Raw genomic sequence first — 16,646 nt, forward strand, 5'->3', positions numbered from 1 at the left:
AGTTCCCTTCTGCTTTTGCTTCTGCCATGTAATGCCCACAATCAACTAGTTGATTATTATGGCATGTGTGTGGTGCACATGGAGTTTCCAAAAAATAAAAATTTAATAAAAAATCCCTGGTTCGTCCTCCATATATATTTTAGATGTCTTCATGAGATCATGGGAAATTCTAGAGCAGGGTTTGTTTTCCGTAATGTCATAGCATAAAAACTAGAGAAATGGACAGAATTTTTATTATATTATTTTAGGGTGGGGGGTGTTTCAAGTTTTATTATTTTATCCCCCCCCCCTTTTCGAAAAACACACACCATAACGATTTTGTGTCAAAGAATTATTTTGGGGAAAGATGAATTAAGAGATATATGTAAATAAAATGTGACCAAATGGAATCATAGTCTGTATCCGACGAAAAGGTAAACAAAGAATGCGACTTTGTACCGTTGAGAGTCGAATAAATCTATGAACGATCGCTTAATTGGGAACGCAGACGCAACTATTGTAAACAAACCAGCGTGTTTAGACAGTTCCCGTTTGGCTCATTGAAGCTGTACAGTTAAACACACAGACGGTTTGTTTTCATTGCCTCAAAATACACGATTGATTTATATTTCTGAAAAAGTTAAAAGCATGATTTTTTTTTTAATCATTAACACGAATGAATCATTTTCCATTGATGATTGACAGAAGATTCTAGACTAGGCCCTAATCTCTATATGAGTCAGTGTTTATACTTTCTCCTGGTTTCACATAGTATTTACTACCCTAGAAATGATCACATTTTGTCTAGGTTGACGGAAAAAAGATACAACATCAGCGTATTCCTGATACGTGAATGGTAGAGACGAGAGATGGCTAAAGTGATAACACAGGAGACCTTTGATGATGTCGTCAAGGAAAACATGACAGAGTTTGAGATGAGTGCTGATGAGGCGGTCAAAGATGCAGTGGAGCAGTTTCTGTCTCAGGTTTGTACTTTAAAAATGTTTGATGTCTTATCAGTTGACTTTTTATTTTAAATATGAAATAGATTTAATCAATTAATGGTACTGTAGGAAAAATGATTTATATTATGTCTGGTCTTTGGTTATGCTTGTAATACGTTGATCTGTATCTGTATATATATGATGTAGAATCCTAAAAGGCTTTTTTACAACGGTTGATCATATAATTTTCAGGGTGTAAATCTTATGAACATCATTCAGGATCCCACACTGTACGGTGCTGACGGTGAAAAGAAAGAGCTTCCTGTGATGTCAGTTCTGAACAACCTTAGTACCTCTCTAACACAAAACAATGAAGAAGAGATTATTAGTGATCTTGTCAAGCTGAAACTAGAGTGTGACAAAGATATAGCCGTGAGATGCATAGCGGGCAAGGACGGAGCCTATGATGTTCTTATTAAAACACTGGAAAACTACAAGAACAATGTAAATCTTCTGAAACAGACTCTGATTTCTCTGATTTCCTTGACTAATGGACAACCAGATTTATTAGATAACAAAGGAAAGGAACTCTTTTTAGAATTATTAGAGATGTATTCATCAAACCCTGAAATTTTAGAACCAGTTCTCTTGTTTGTTAGAAATAGCTGTATAAAGCATGAGGAGAATAGACAATCATATGTTAAGTTAGGTTTGATAGAAAAGTTAGCTTCGACCTTGAAGACTCAACGCAGTCATCCAACAATTGTCATGGCAACTTGCCAAGTGTTGCAGGTCCTGACATTTGATGATGACATCAGAGTTCCATTTGGTCAAGCACATGAACATGCCAAGATGATAGTCACAGAAGGGAATGCATTGAAAATCATTATAGATCTGTGTAAAGGTTAGTATTTTGAATATTTTCTTCTTATATTTGTGAAATTTACTGCCCTGGAAAATCTTTATCTACAAGCTAGGAGTAAATACCAACTAAACAAAATGCAGTTATTTTGATAGTGTTATCATGGTAATAGATGTAAATTTATGAATAGTATCAGGAGTATATTATTACTTGTTAATGGTCACATGGAAGATTGACTACTATTGAATTTTCATTATTTTATGTACATCTGTATTTTATAGGATGCGACATGATAATGTATTAGTAAATAAGACTTTTGTATGAAAACCTTGATGAAGGATTTATCTCAGATCTCCTTACACAGAGACTAAGATGGTAAACTGTATGATGAAGAGTCTAACATTGTAATCTGTGTGTTGTAGAGTTTACAGATAAGCCTGAAGTGATGAGTGAGCTGTTTGCTACGGTCAGTAAACTGGTGGTCCGGGACGAGTTCTGTCAGGCTGTGATGGACATGGGGGGCATTGACCTCATACTGTCTGCATTCCAGGCCAGCATCGCCAACAAGGTGGGTGTGGTCACTGTGGTGTCATTCAGCACACAGATAAGTCTTGTTTTGTTACAGAGTTAATTAGCCATAATCTGTCAGGTACAGGTAGCTTATAGCCTGGACAGTTATGTCATCAGCACAATTAATCTTGGTTTTTTTGAAAACTCATTTCAAACCATAATCATTAAATGATAGAACATTTATCTATAGCACTCATTTATACACGTATTCCCTCCAGTGAAGGTTCTAGAGTCTTCAAACATGTCTTTTGTAAACTTAAAAGCTGAACAATATTTAAAAGTAAAAAATGTTTTGTAGGAAATTGCCAAACAGGCATTGAGTGTAACAAAAGCCCTGGCAGGAAATGACAAAGTGAAAGAGACTGTGGTCCAGAATGGAGGGGTTGAGGTAATTCTAGGCGCCATGATGAAGCACCAGGCGAACCAGAAGATAGCGGAGCTAGGGACAGCCACAATAGCGGCTCTGGTACTAAGGAACCCCAGTAACTGTAAAAGAGTCATGGAGCTAAATGGGCATCAGGTTACATTACAGGCCATGAAAATCCACAGCCAGGACGCTAATGTACAGGTAAGGATTACTATAGGGATGGGTATAGCCAAAAATTTCGTATCGTGATATATCACGATTTTTTCCCACAATATCATGATAATATCATGATATTTTAAAAAGCAGTTTTTACAATGATTTTATATGAAATTTCATTATTTTTCAAATAAATATGCTAGAAAAACAAAATTTTACTTTCTTGAAATTTATATGTATATAAAATCAATTATGTTTGTTGGTAAGATGCCGTTCTTTTCACTTTTTACAACATATTTTATACTTTCTGTAATTGTAATTTGAAAGATCGAACAAATAAATGAATAATTTCTGGACTTTATAATATGTACATAAAGACCGGTATTTAGGTCTCCGTATCATGATACGTATCACGCAACAAAAAATCACGATAGATTTTTGGTTTTAGTTATACCGATAAAATCGCACATCCCTAGATTACACTGTTATATACAGTAAAACTTGTATAACCTGGATACTGCCGATTCCATAGAACGCTAATGTACAGGTAAGGAATACCCTGTTATATACAGTAAGACCTGTATAACTTGCTGATTCCATAGAAATTGGTCTGATTAGAGAACTTTCTGGGTTAGACAATAAGTTATTTAATTTACTAAAAGTTTATATTATACAAAGCAAGTTTTCTGAATATATAACATCCAGAATGGGCAAGTTTCAATTGTAATTTGTATTGGTCAGGTAGAGGAGTATTTGACGGTGACCAGATAGCTTAATAGTTTGTGTTGGCATTAGTATGAATGGTGGTCTAGTTTACATATTTTCCCTTTGTTAGATAGATTAAATAAGTAATAAATGATATAAACTGAGACTGCACTTTATGACAATCTCAACTGTTTTTGCAGAAGCAAAGTTGTATGGCCATCAGAAACTTAGTGTCCAGAACTCGGGAATACTGTGACAGTTTCCTGGAGCTGGGAGCGGAGTCTTTGATTCAGGAAGCCCAGAGGAATCACAAGTCCTGCCAGGACGAGGCCAAAGCCGCCCTGAGGGATCTAGGTTGTGAGGTCCATCTAGAGGAGAGGTGGAAAGGGGAGAAGCAGGGACTAGCCAAATAATATTGTGTCTGGACTATTAATTTTATATGACACATGGACTAGCAAAATAATGCTGTGTCTATATATTATTTTAAATTTCTGTTGATATATATTATATGTAAAAACTGGGACACACTATTTTCAGTAAACTTTGACAACTACCATTTATCTAGTTTCGTTTATAAAAGTAATGGGAATTATGTACCTTGTCCCAGTAGCTTAGTGCTATAGAGTACCACAGGAAGTCCAAAGATTCCCAGGCCCTCTGACAATTCTCTCTTCCATTGTACACTGTAAACCAGCTTTTATTTTAGTCATCTTTTATTTGTGATTCATCAGTTTGAAATAAAATCCACAATCTTATGATTAATTTTCGTGACTGAGGAACCATTCTGTACTTATACAAAGCAAAATAAATGCTTTGTGGCAATTAATATTCACGAGTTAAAATAGGTCGATAAAATTTGCAGATATTTCTTGCACGCAAATAAAAGTTGGTTTACAGTATTTAGACCAATGACAAAAGCCACAAGTGCTTAGAAGAGTCTCAGTCAATTTTCAGGATTGAAAACTTTAAGAATACAATATGTTCTTTGTAAAACACTAATGCCCGATAAGGCAGGTTATGACAAAAGTTAAATTTTTCAAAAATAGGTCAAACTTTAAGGTTAAGCTAGGTTAAAAGGTAGAAAATGTTAGTATCCAAACAAAGATCTTGTCACAAGGAATTAACCTTTTAAATTGAAAGCCCTAGTACAAATTGTTAAGAAGATATGAAAGGTTAAATCTATATATATATATATATATATATATATATATATATATATATATATATATATATATATAGATATGTTAAATAATTACACTTATGGAAAGGTCCTATAATGATGAACACACGTGAAATATTAGCAAACTGTTCAAAGATATTGCCAATAAATTTTGATACCAAGGTCAAGAGGTCAAATATTTTGATAATCAAAAAAAGTTCTTGTTACAAGAAAATTTACACATGTGAAATATGAAAGCCATTTTGCAGGCAGACGGAAAGGGCAAAAACTTGATACCGTCGAATCTTCAATTATGGGTGGATAAAGGGGGGGGGATATAACAGAGATTGGGTCTTTATCTGTATTTAAATCTATGAATTTTCATTGATCATCAAAAGAGTTTTAGTTTGCTAAATTGCAAATTTTTTGGTTATAGTTATATTGGTACCCTAATCAATTTTAAAATAATATTTTCAATGTGTTTATACATGTATAACACAGGTGACTATAGACTTTTTTTGTAACCTTTTTTTCATAAATAAAAAATTCCACATTAAAATAATATCAATATTATTATAGTATGGGGAATGATTTTATTTCTGAAAAGAAAGGTTAATAAAAACTCAATGCATTGCCTGTGGTGTTTTCTTCTATTTTTTAATATAAATATTTTACACTTAATTTTGGTTTTCTTTAAAAAAAAAAACTGATCATGGTTTGTAAGAGAATTTTACATTGCTAAAATTTGTTTAAAATACAAAGTTGGAAGTAATAAATACGAATAATGACGAGAAAATTTAATGTAGACTGGTCTGCTTGTCTGATAATCATATCTTCTTAAAACGAATGAATATACGTACGGTTTAACAAGGACAGTGTATACAGAGACTTCCGGTAATTTGTTTTGCTGAGGATTTCGAGTGTCATCAGCAGCTAGTTATTTATTTTGTGATTCATAAGAAACCTAGCTTAAAATGAGATGAAATTAAGTTGAAAAACTAATGATATCATCCACAGATTAACATAAACTGATCTACAGACGATTAAGTAGTAAGTATTTGCAAAAATTTGCTGTTCTTAACTTCAAAGGGGTCATTGAATGATGGATGGATGCCTTATTGTCATCCCGTGAGTCAGGCATCAACGATTACGGCATCGCATTAAAGAGAAATGTGAATGTGTGCTGCAGCAACAGAATCCACACACATTGTGACAATGGGCGAATTCCGTGAAGTTTCAACGCCTTTGTGGAAGTTGTCGTATAAATTTTAAAGAAGAAAAAGATGGATACTAGTACTAGTAGTAGACATTACAAGTGAATGTTCAGCTGTGTATTGAAAACATAGATATATGTCCCTTTCTTCACTCTTTGAATACATTTATGTATAGGTACATATATACCTATCAATATGTAAAGTGGGATTTGTAAAAGTTCTGCACAAAATCTAACTTCATAAGACTTATGGCAAATTATTGAAAGAATAGTTCCCTACACCACCACACTTTCTTTGCATGTTGTAATTGACCTAATTTTCCAGGGGTAGACAAATAGATTTTTTCAGTACTTGCCCTCGGACAGGTTACCATCGTAAAACAACTTGTCCTACCAAAAAATAACCGTTTTTAAAATACATAGAAGTGAAGCCTGTGTGTTGATATTAAATCACCTAATAAAATTTTAGATAAATTTAGATGAAAATGATTAATTTTAAGGGGTATTTTTCCTTAAAATTTTGCAATAAAATACATGTACACTTTTTAAAAAAGTAATGTTGTGTTTATTTAATGGAAAATGGTGATATATGTCCCATAAAACCTTCTTGAACAAAACAATACTCTGCTGTGTGAATACAATTTTAATACCATAGCATCTGTATTTACATATGAATTTAGTACATATATACGTCTATTCCCATACCACGTTTTTATGTAACTACATGTTTTACGACATATGCATATTTTCACAACACGTTAAGTTCTAGAGGAGCACAAAATCGGCTAATGTCAACATCAGTGAAAACAGGTGCTTTGCTGTAATTCATGATACTTTAAAAGCGATAACATAAAATATGTTTGAGTATTGTACATATATTTTTTTTGTTAATTGGAAAACAACTTGTCCGCGGGCAGGCACCTGCTATCAAATTACTTGCCCACCAACCAAAACTGGTTGTCCCGGGCGTTGGGCAGTGCTATTTGTCTAGCCCTAAATTTCTAGGTGAATTAATGTCCAGATTAAAGTTTTGGAAGCTGGTTCATCCCCAAGTAACCATAAGCCCTACGTGGACCAAACTTGCATATATATAGTGCATCTGCATCAAAGGATTGAATACCACACTCGCTTCAGATGCTGGATCTGACCTAGGTTTTGAGAAACCAGGTTAAAGTATTTACAGCAGTTACATTTCCAAATAAATATAAGCCCTACCTGGACCAAATTTGCATGGATGATAGGTCTAGGGATGTACACTTCCCCACCTGCTTCAGATGCTGGATATGACCTAGATTCTTTACATGAGTGAATTTTATCTATACTTTTACCAAGTAAGCATGATGGATAATGTATGTATGGATGGTATGGAATCCAGATATGGCCATATATTTCATCATTGCTTCATCACATTATTAAAGTTTGGGTTGATCATGTTGATAAATCATAGTGCGATGATGCACTAATTCAGTGATGTTGAAAAAGTTTGAATGAACAAGGTATTTCCACCTTCCCCAACCCCATATCTTAAAATGTGTATTGTGGGCATAAATGAATATTAGTATAGGGTTGTAAAATTGATCAATTTGTTGTAACCTGTTACTACTCTGTTTTTTTGATCAAGTACTTTAGTACCTAAGCATTGTTTAAGAAAAACATTAAGATAAATGTATCTGTTTTCATATTCATATGTTTTTTTTTTAAAACATATTTTTTTTTTTTTCAAATATCAAATATTTATATAAATATACTTAATTAATAAAGATGATGAACATTTAGTTGTGATTTCTATTGAACTTTAGAATAATTATAATCAATATCAATCATATTCATGTTCTCAACCTAGCAATTCACACTGGCATGTAAACATGGTAAACTTTTACCTGTAAACTATTAGGTAACTTTATATCACCAGATTGCATGTCTCACACTGACAGACTTTTGTTTTATGTATGAACTTAGAAAGTTCTAAAAAGTTGTTTTTCTGGTATTATTTTGAAGTCACTATGCTTAATGCAGGAACAGTTTAAAATGTTACTTGTATTTGTCCCATTTAAATTCATTCACCTTCATCATGATAAATGTGGCATAATGGGAGCTGAGGATCTCATTCTGTTAGCTCAATTCTAGTTTTTAATTGTGACTTTTTTTTTTGAAATCCATCATTTGCCTTGAAAATATTTGAGAATGTTTTTGTTCCAAGTGTAAATGGCAGTGTCAAAAATGATCTTGTTAGTATGTTATGATGAAGTGATTTTTAAGTAGCTGTCACAATGTACTTGATAACCCTTCTCCTCTCACCCTCAAGGAAGTTTCCATATTTCTAAAGAGACCTGACTTAGAGAGGAAACACATGATTTGGGCAATTATAAATTAAAACCGGTCTTTAAGTAGTTAATGTAAATATTATCTAATGTAAAGACTCCCTTGTCTTAGCATCATATGGAATAGGCTTTCATTAGCTCTAATATGATTTGAGAAAGATAAAAGAGGGAAGTTTCATTGACAACTACAATTTCCACATGTTGACACTTTAGGGAAGGAAAATAATTGTAAATCAATAAAGCATTCCCTACTATATGCAGTTTGATGTACATTTATTTGGTCCATTAAGACAGCTGGGATTAGATTTCTGATGGTACTGGCCTCTTTTTCAGGTTCTTCCTGAGATGTTTGTGATTGTGGAGAGCAGGTAGCAGGATGGAGAAGAAACAGGCCCTGCGGAGCTTTATAGACAGCACTGGGCTGGAACCAGACCTGGCCGCCAATATCTTATCTGGTACGAACCCCAAAATAAAAGTTTATCTCTCAGCTTACTCATACTTCTTTTTGATAGACTTGTTAATGTTCACACTCTCTTGTGTTAAATGCTTTAATTTGTCATATGTTATGTAATATGTTACTTAGGGGAAAGCATTGGAAAATACTCTTAGGTGCTTGTGATGATAAACGAGAATTTCTCTTTCGGTTCTTTATCAAATTAAGCTATTTGTGAATTAGCATGTACCAGGTATTTATGTTGTTTGAGAAAAGAAACACAGCGGGCTTTGATAAGAGACATGCTCAGCCTAAATTTTGTAATGTAATACATGTATCACACTTTAAAAATTGTTTGTTAGAAATTTCAGGTTTAAACTCAAAAGGATTAAAAAACAAGTAGATGCTTTTGAAAGCATGATGAAATTAACCAAATTAATCAATGATATGAAATAACTTCCACAGAATTTTTTTATGTCGGCTGTTTTGAACATTTCAGAAGTTGGCTGGGATGTTGGGCAGGGGATTCGGAGATTTGAGGATTACATCAGAATGGGGAGGATCAAGCCTGTCTACCCCCCTCCTCAAGTGTCCGCTGGGTGGATAGATGGTCCCTCCCAGAGACTGCCAGGGGGGACACTCAGATCGGGGGACAGGAAACCCACCCCAAACTTACCAGGTATGTTGTAAGCTAGAAGGCTGTGGTGAAATAATCAATACTACTTATACATTACACAGTGTTACATAAAATTAGGTTAAACATTGAATACTTTCTATTTAATTTAATTAATTAAAATTTTTTATCAGTTACTTACAGTGACTTTCTAATATCTAAAGTGATTGCAGAACATCAGCATGCTTTTGCTTTAAGTTTTAAGAAGTAAATTAACTTGATAAATTTGTTAAAAAAAAAAAAAAAAAAATACACAATTCAATACTTCAAATAAATTTTTGCTGTTCTTGGATATAATTATTTATCACCGATTCATATTTGGAATCCTTTAAGGTCTAAATATCCTCATTGTATGCTTTTCAGGTCATGTGTCTGGTACACAGTGGGCTGATCCATACGGAGAGGTGAGGAACCCCCCAGTAGAACGTATTATCCCAATAGAGAGGATGCCTGACAAAGGTAGGAGTCAAACAAACATAGCCCAATTTTATTTACCAGTCTTATTTTTCAGCTGAAATTTGTTCTTTTTAAACTGGATTATGGAGCAGAATTTGGTATATCCAATGATATACTGTCCTTTATAATGTCCACATATATTAAAATGGATATTTTGAAATGTCGTGTTTAGATCTGTTGAATTTCTCAAGTAAAGATGTTTTGTATTGACTTTGACCTTAAACTTTGAATTAAGAAATAATATGCAGTCTAATCTTTATTTATGATTTGATGTATTGTAGGGCACAGTGTGATGTTCCCTGTCAACTCTACACAGCCCCCAGTCCTACATCACTCTGTACTGAATCCTCGGATCTCTACTCCCCCAGCAGTGGCCCCTAAACCTCTGATTCATTCATGGTCAGCTGGCCCACCCCCCATCAGCACTAACCCCCCTGGACCTAAGTTAATGGACCCTCATCCCTCTGCCTCAACTCCTCAGCAACCACTAGTCAACATTAGGCCAACCACCCACCCTTCACAGGTAGCCAGTACCAAGTCAACAACTCAGCCAAAAATCAGTGACAAGTCAGTCACCCAGCCACAAGTTGTCAATAAGCCAGCTGCTTCCCAGCAGTTGGGGAATACCAAATTACAGAATACTGAAAACTCCAGACCCTTAGTCATGTCAGTTAGTGTTGGGGAACCAGTCAAGATCCCTACCACCACCACAGGCAAACACGTAACAACTTCATCAAACTCAAAGACTGTCGCACCATCACAACCAGTCACACCATCCCCCCATGTGACACAGCCAGCCACTAGATCCACAGCCACAAGTAGTCAGAGTACCCCCACAATGAATGAACTTTCCAAAAAGTCCTCAGCAGCAGACACAAAGGCTGTGACACCCTCTCCAACAGCCTGTAAGTGAAACACACTGGTTTGTTCAGAACATGATGATCTTAAAAAGTAAAAAAAAAAAATATGCCAAGTTGTCAGAAGAAATACCGGTAGTTCCTCAAAAACCTAAAAGGTCACTTTGGTCATTTTCACTGTTATAATTTTTGTATAGTATAAATTTTGCAAATTGTATCCATTTGTGCATTGCAATTTATGTGCATATTGTTGCATGGAGGTATGGTACCTAATTTTATTCACACTCCTTTGTTGTACTGAGATTCTATCTGTTTTACAGCCCCGCGGCCTCTGAAGCGAGGGTTCTCTAAGATCGTGGAGAATGAGTCACTGGTGGACCTGGCTAGGAAAGGTCTGATGGAGGATATATCCGAGGACAGCCACGACCACATGTACGTCCAAACGTTCGTCCTGCCAGACCTCACCGTCTTCTCCGCAGATTACCGTGCCTTCCTCGAGAAAGACCTGATCGAGACTTCAACCCTTGTGTCACTGGAACAAGCTGGTATAACACTATGTAACACTGGAACAAACATGTATAAAACATACAATACAGTTATAACAAGAATTTACTCTGGAAAAAGCTGAAATAAATCACATGAAATACAACACAATTTCTGTAATGCTTTTCTTACACTGTGTTACAAATGTACCTCCATACATGTAAATTTGCCTTGCAAATGTTTCTGACATTTACTGTCTTTTGCAGTTTAAAATAAATCTTTCATGGAGTTGTGTTTGCACATTAGTGTTACAAATTTTCTTCAGAATTGATTTTTCTGTTTTCAGGACGTCTGAATTGGTGGGCAGAAATGGGAATCTGTCAGCGATTGTTGCCTATGGCTACCTCAGGAGATGGAAACTGTCTTTTGCATGCTGCCTCATTAGGTGTGTAGAGAAATAATTCATTAAGATAGGAGACTAAAATTGGATAAAGCATACCTGTTAATTTTTAAATTATTGACATCATTCTTCTTAAAAACCACTTGGCAAGTTTCAACCATATTATCACAAAAGGGCACAAGCTAATCTTAGTGAAAGGAATCCCACTGATTAAGAACCTGTAAGGCACCTTGTAAACTACATGTTATGTGTGTTGTTTGATGTTGTCTACAATTTCTGTTGAACAGCAATGTGGGGAATCCACGATCGGCAGCTAATGCTGAGGAAGGAACTCTACGAGACCTTGACAAAAAAGCCGTACAGACACGCTTTATACAGGAGGTGGCGCTGGCAGCAGACGGTACAGAACGAAGAGGTGAGGGTCAGCTAATCTCGGCTGAATATAAACTCTACTAATTGATCTATTACTCGTCTAGTCGAGTTTTGAAGTATGTCCATGTTGTAAGAAGTGATATGTTTAAACATTACATTTCTGTTGGTTAGTATGAGTCTATTCCTCTTTGTCATACATACAGACATGCAATTTATATCTCTTGATCCAGTGATTAATGATTAATTATGTATTGTTTAATGTCCCTCTCGAGAATTTTTCACTCATATGGAGACGCCACCACTTGCCGGTGGAGAGCTGCAAATTTCGTCCTTTACTCGGCACTCAGGGCCATTGAGCAGGGAGAGATCTTTTACGTGCCAGCACCTACTGTGACACGGGACCTCGGTTTATACAATCTCATCCGAAGGACCCATCTCCACGTCCCACAGTGGGATTCGGACCCGCGACGTAAGGATCAACTACTTACTTCGCGACGCTAGAGCAGACGCTCAAACCACTGCGCCACGCGGGCGACTTCTTGATCCAGTGAAAATCAATGAACAATTTTTTTTGTATTTCTTATTTTGAATGCCAGTATAGTCTGCTTGCATTTGGAGACACAGATCATGATAGAAATTTAATTTATTCAATAAAATCATTTAAATAAAAAGATCTTTATAAAGTATATTTAAAATTATCCTGCAAGTTTTGTGTTTTCCCTTTCCTTTGTTGTAGGCTTTGTAAAAAAAACATCAAACTCATTGGATAATCTATCTCATCACAAAATAAGCTAATTCCTATACAAATGTGTATTATATGATTGACATTATCATGATATTTATCTCCTATTCACCATCATATTTATAACACAGCACTTCTGATTTGTCAGTAAGGAAAATAAAGTTAAGAAGGTAAGAGATTTAGAGGGAGACAACTCTATTAACAGACAAAATAGACAGAAATTTGTATTAACTGTAATCATCTGTAACTTCTGTAATAGTCTTAAACAACTATTGAAATTATCCTTATCTCCTGCTACTTGTGCATTTTGTTATATACATGTACACTGTAAACTCTGCACATTATATTCAGATCACTGGCTTCTCTCTAATTGAAATGAAGAATAAACTCATAAAAGTGGGATACATGAAAAAAAATACAGCATAAAAAAGGAAAATAGTCTTTTTCTTTTTCTGAAAAATTGTTATACAGCATTTGTTACATGTTTTAATTTGGCAGCATTTAAGATAAATTTATTAAACTTATTCAATTTTCTTTACATATGCTTGTAGCTTGTTAAATCTGTGTTTTTTTACACTCACCCGGTAGTGCACCACAAGTTAATGAAGTAGTTGTAAGAAAAGATTTTACATGCATAGTTAAATTTCATAAATGTTATCAAGTCTACAGTCTCTGTATCTAATTGTAGTATTAAAAACTATGATCCAAAATCATTATCCTAACATTTGTTATATTGGAAAACATTTGGATATGTTTTTTTTTTTTTTTTTTTTACAGAGCCTTTCAAATTTCTTTTATTTTTAGTGATAAGAATTGGTCAAATAGACATGACTTTGCTTACAAACAATTGGGTCTTCATGTAATCCCTTTTATTGCCTTGTTTTTCATGACCCCTGATTTCTCCAGTTCGTTTTCATGTTATGCCTACTGAATCTCTCTGTTAGGCTAATTGTATTCGGCGCGCTCGCGCAACAGATTTTGTTTATAAAATTTATCGCTTATACAGCATCGGGCTCGATATCCTCTACTAATCAAAATACTGATAGTTGTTGATTTCAATGACGGTTTCAATAAAAAAAATTTAATGTTTCACATTTTGTTCACAGCTTTTTCAAGTTATGTTCATTTATGCTCCATAAGGAACTTTGTTAGAATTAAATAAAAAAGAAAATGACCCGATTAAACAGAGTCAAAAAGGTAAGGTTTGTTTTGATCTCACTATAACCTTAGAATGATATGCCAAAAAGTATGACATTTTCTCTGTTCAATTTTTTTCCAATAAATTAATAAGGTATTTTCGGACCAAAAGTTTGTTTAAAAGGGCTAGAATATTTTTTAAACACTGATACCAATGTATGGCAGCTTACAAAGTCAGGTAATACTGGTTAAAAAAAGGAAAAAATGTATCTTTTGTTAAGAATCCTGTTTCGTAAAGGACTTCTTTCAATACAGACCACTTGGAATATTTTTTAAACACTGATACCAATGTATGGCAGCTTACAGTCATGAAAATCAAGTCTTTAAAAAGGAGTTTTAACTCTAGAGTCTAGGGTTATAAGGTAATACTGGTTAAAAAAAGGAAAAAATGTATCTTTTGTCCAAATACGAGAATCCTGTTTCGTAAATGGGGGATCGAACTTCTTTCAATATCAATTTTTGTTCTTCCAAACACTACCACTTAGTCTTCTTCGACTACACTGCAACGTGCCTGTTGAAAATGGGGGCTAAACCTATACATCAATGTTTAATATGATGTCTATCTTTGTACTTCCCCTCCCCGGTTCCCAGGTCTGTGTGTTAAAAAAAAAAATAAATTTATAAAAACCAAAGCACTCAATATTTTTAAGGTGTTTGGCTTCTGACATTAAAAATAATTGAAAATGATTTTTTTCTTTTTTAATTGTAAGAATAAACATAATAAATTATTTTAAGCCAGAAAAATGCATATGAATATGATTTAATTTTCAAGCTATAGGTGTTCCTGACAAAGGGAGGTAATTCTCTCATTTTAGTAAAGAAAAAGACCAAATTTGTGTCCAACATATTTAATATTTATTTTAAACTATGAAATGTTTTCAAATCATTCCAACCTTTTGCTATCTTTTAAAAGTAGTCATAGGGAATATAAATATTGATAAAATAATAATGATAATTGATAGAAGATAAAATTTAATTCTTATCAAAAAGCACACACCCTCATACAAAAAAATGCCTTTTTTTCCTTTCACAGGGCTTATAAAATGAGCTTGGAAAATAAATTAGAAATAATTAACAAGTATTTTTTTTCTATATATTTGTTACTTAGATGAAGTGCTTTCAAATGGTGTAAAAAATTGTATATCAATATGAGTTACTTTTAAAGATATTTTAACTTGAATTTCCTCTGACCCATTTTTCTCAAATTTTGACCAGAGGAAATTCGGATTGATTCTGTTTGCCTCTTCCATGATTTTGGGGGATTTTCTATTTGCCTAAATGAATAAGTGTATTGAAACTCAATCTTTTTCTTTAAAAGAAAAGGGACATTTCATTTTTTTGGGGACTATTTAAGACTTAGGGGAGGGTGGGGGGGGGGGGGTTAATATCTATTTTCATGCCCACTCACATTACCTGAGGATAATTCTTTAATAGTTTGACTAATCATGGCTTTGCCTGTTCTGAGTTGAGAGAATTTTACAGACATTTCAAATATTTTTCTATGCATACTTTGCTCCACTTGTGGGCCATCCATCCCCCAGGAATTATTGAATATAGGGTATGTAATGAAGCTAAATTTCACGTAAATGTCATCTTTTCTTCAGTGGTTCTTCAGAAGATTTTTGAATAATGCCACCAAAATTCTTAATTACCCCCCACTTCAAGAGGGCGAGACACTTCCTATGAACAAAGTTAAATCCCTTTAATTGAAATTGGGCCAGTTGGTCTTTCAAAGAAATAAAATATATCAAACTTTACACACCCTAGACAAAAGACCGATTGCCAGACAATCTTTGATCAGAAAAGCTCACTCGGGCTTCCGTGTCAGGTGAGCTAAAAACCACCACATAGTAATCATTTCACTATAAACGTTTCACAGCAAAATTCCAGTTATTGAAAATGAAGGGAATAAAAAAAAAGATTAAATGAATGTTTTGAACTACTAGTTGTACCAATAACAGCTAGTTTAATTTGCATCATGCAATGTAAATCTCTCTTGATTTCATTGTATCAAACAAAATGTTCTTTATTCAAGATGAAAAATGATCAACTATTTAACTTTATTCAGATCCATGTTCCTTGTGATAGAGATCTATCAAATTGTTACCTTTACAAGTAACATACAACATTTTTATATACTGTAAACATTAGATTTTTTGTGCCTTTGACAGAAAACTGCTGTTGCTATATCAAGAACATCGCTAACTTTATGACCTGCGTATTTATAAGTACACAATAAAAATTTTGCTAGAAATCAAACCTAGCCCGATTGTTGAAAAATAGATTACTGCCAAGTATAGGTCATACACAATATTAAACATTTACAGAATGTCCTTTCATATTCATTTGTGCATGTTTCAATTTAATATGCACATAGTCTTCTTCAATAAATATCAATGAACACCTTTTAATTTTTCATGTATGCTCAAAATATGGGTAATGAAAATAAATTGTTGTCAATTTCTAAATAAGGATTTATTTTGAATGGAAAGAAAATGTTTTGTTCAACTACAAACTACCTATAACAATAAACATTGAAAAAAACAATAGTACATGGCATAATTATACCCCTGCTCTGAAGCACAGGGTTTATACTGTTTTTCTTTCTACACTTGTGTGTCTTTCTGTCAGTAACAAATTTTTGTCCAATTTTTCTCAGCAATCACTCATCATGCTCAATTGCTCATCACAGATGCTTTAAGTTTTAGCACACTCTTTCTTTAGCCATGCCGTATGTTGGAATTGGTTTTAGACGAA

General features: G+C 34.0%; 2 protein-coding genes across 3 annotated transcripts in view; both read left to right on the plus strand.

The window, feature by feature from the left end:
- Positions 1 to 463: 463 nt before the first annotated feature.
- Positions 464 to 4,114, plus strand: LOC134269563 (armadillo repeat-containing protein 6-like). Its single transcript, XM_062751764.1, has 6 exons — positions 464 to 568; positions 788 to 965; positions 1,176 to 1,827; positions 2,208 to 2,353; positions 2,654 to 2,923; positions 3,784 to 4,114. The coding sequence occupies exons 2-6, from the start codon at positions 849 to 851 to the stop codon at positions 3,994 to 3,996; spliced, it is 1,398 nt and encodes a 465-aa protein (XP_062607748.1). The 5' UTR covers positions 464 to 568; positions 788 to 848; the 3' UTR covers positions 3,997 to 4,114.
- Positions 4,115 to 5,582: 1,468 nt separating this feature from the next.
- Positions 5,583 to 16,646, plus strand: part of LOC134269569 (OTU domain-containing protein 7B-like) — a 31,794-nt gene continuing 20,730 nt past the window's right edge. Inside the window, exons 1-8 of one of the 2 annotated variants that reach the window (XM_062751770.1) lie at positions 5,583 to 5,792; positions 8,610 to 8,731; positions 9,209 to 9,388; positions 9,746 to 9,841; positions 10,120 to 10,743; positions 11,016 to 11,240; positions 11,525 to 11,623; positions 11,866 to 11,993. In XM_062751770.1, coding sequence (XP_062607754.1) covers positions 8,653 to 8,731; positions 9,209 to 9,388; positions 9,746 to 9,841; positions 10,120 to 10,743; positions 11,016 to 11,240; positions 11,525 to 11,623; positions 11,866 to 11,993 — 1,431 coding nt within the window. In that variant the 5' untranslated portion in view covers positions 5,583 to 5,792; positions 8,610 to 8,652. The remainder of the gene's footprint in view (positions 5,793 to 8,609; positions 8,732 to 9,208; positions 9,389 to 9,745; positions 9,842 to 10,119; positions 10,744 to 11,015; positions 11,241 to 11,524; positions 11,624 to 11,865; positions 11,994 to 16,646) is intronic. The other variant, XM_062751771.1, reaches the window with a different exon arrangement.

The sequence above is a fragment of the Saccostrea cucullata genome, unplaced genomic scaffold (genome assembly GCF_032062105.1).
Source record: "Saccostrea cucullata isolate Sc308-1 unplaced genomic scaffold, CSIRO_AGI_Scuc_v1 ctg262, whole genome shotgun sequence".
Classification (NCBI taxonomy): Eukaryota; Metazoa; Mollusca; class Bivalvia; order Ostreida; family Ostreidae; genus Saccostrea; species Saccostrea cuccullata.

Bases quoted from the DNA above. Each gene is read 5' to 3' on its own strand.
- LOC134269563 (XM_062751764.1), top strand. From the start codon at position 849: ATGGCTAAAGTGATAACACAGGAGACCTTTGATGATGTCGTCAAGGAA. The intron at 1,828-2,207 runs GTTAGTATTTTG...TGTGTGTTGTAG, and splicing joins CATTATAGATCTGTGTAAAG to AGTTTACAGATAAGCCTGAA. The intron at 2,354-2,653 runs GTGGGTGTGGTC...AATGTTTTGTAG, and splicing joins AGGCCAGCATCGCCAACAAG to GAAATTGCCAAACAGGCATT.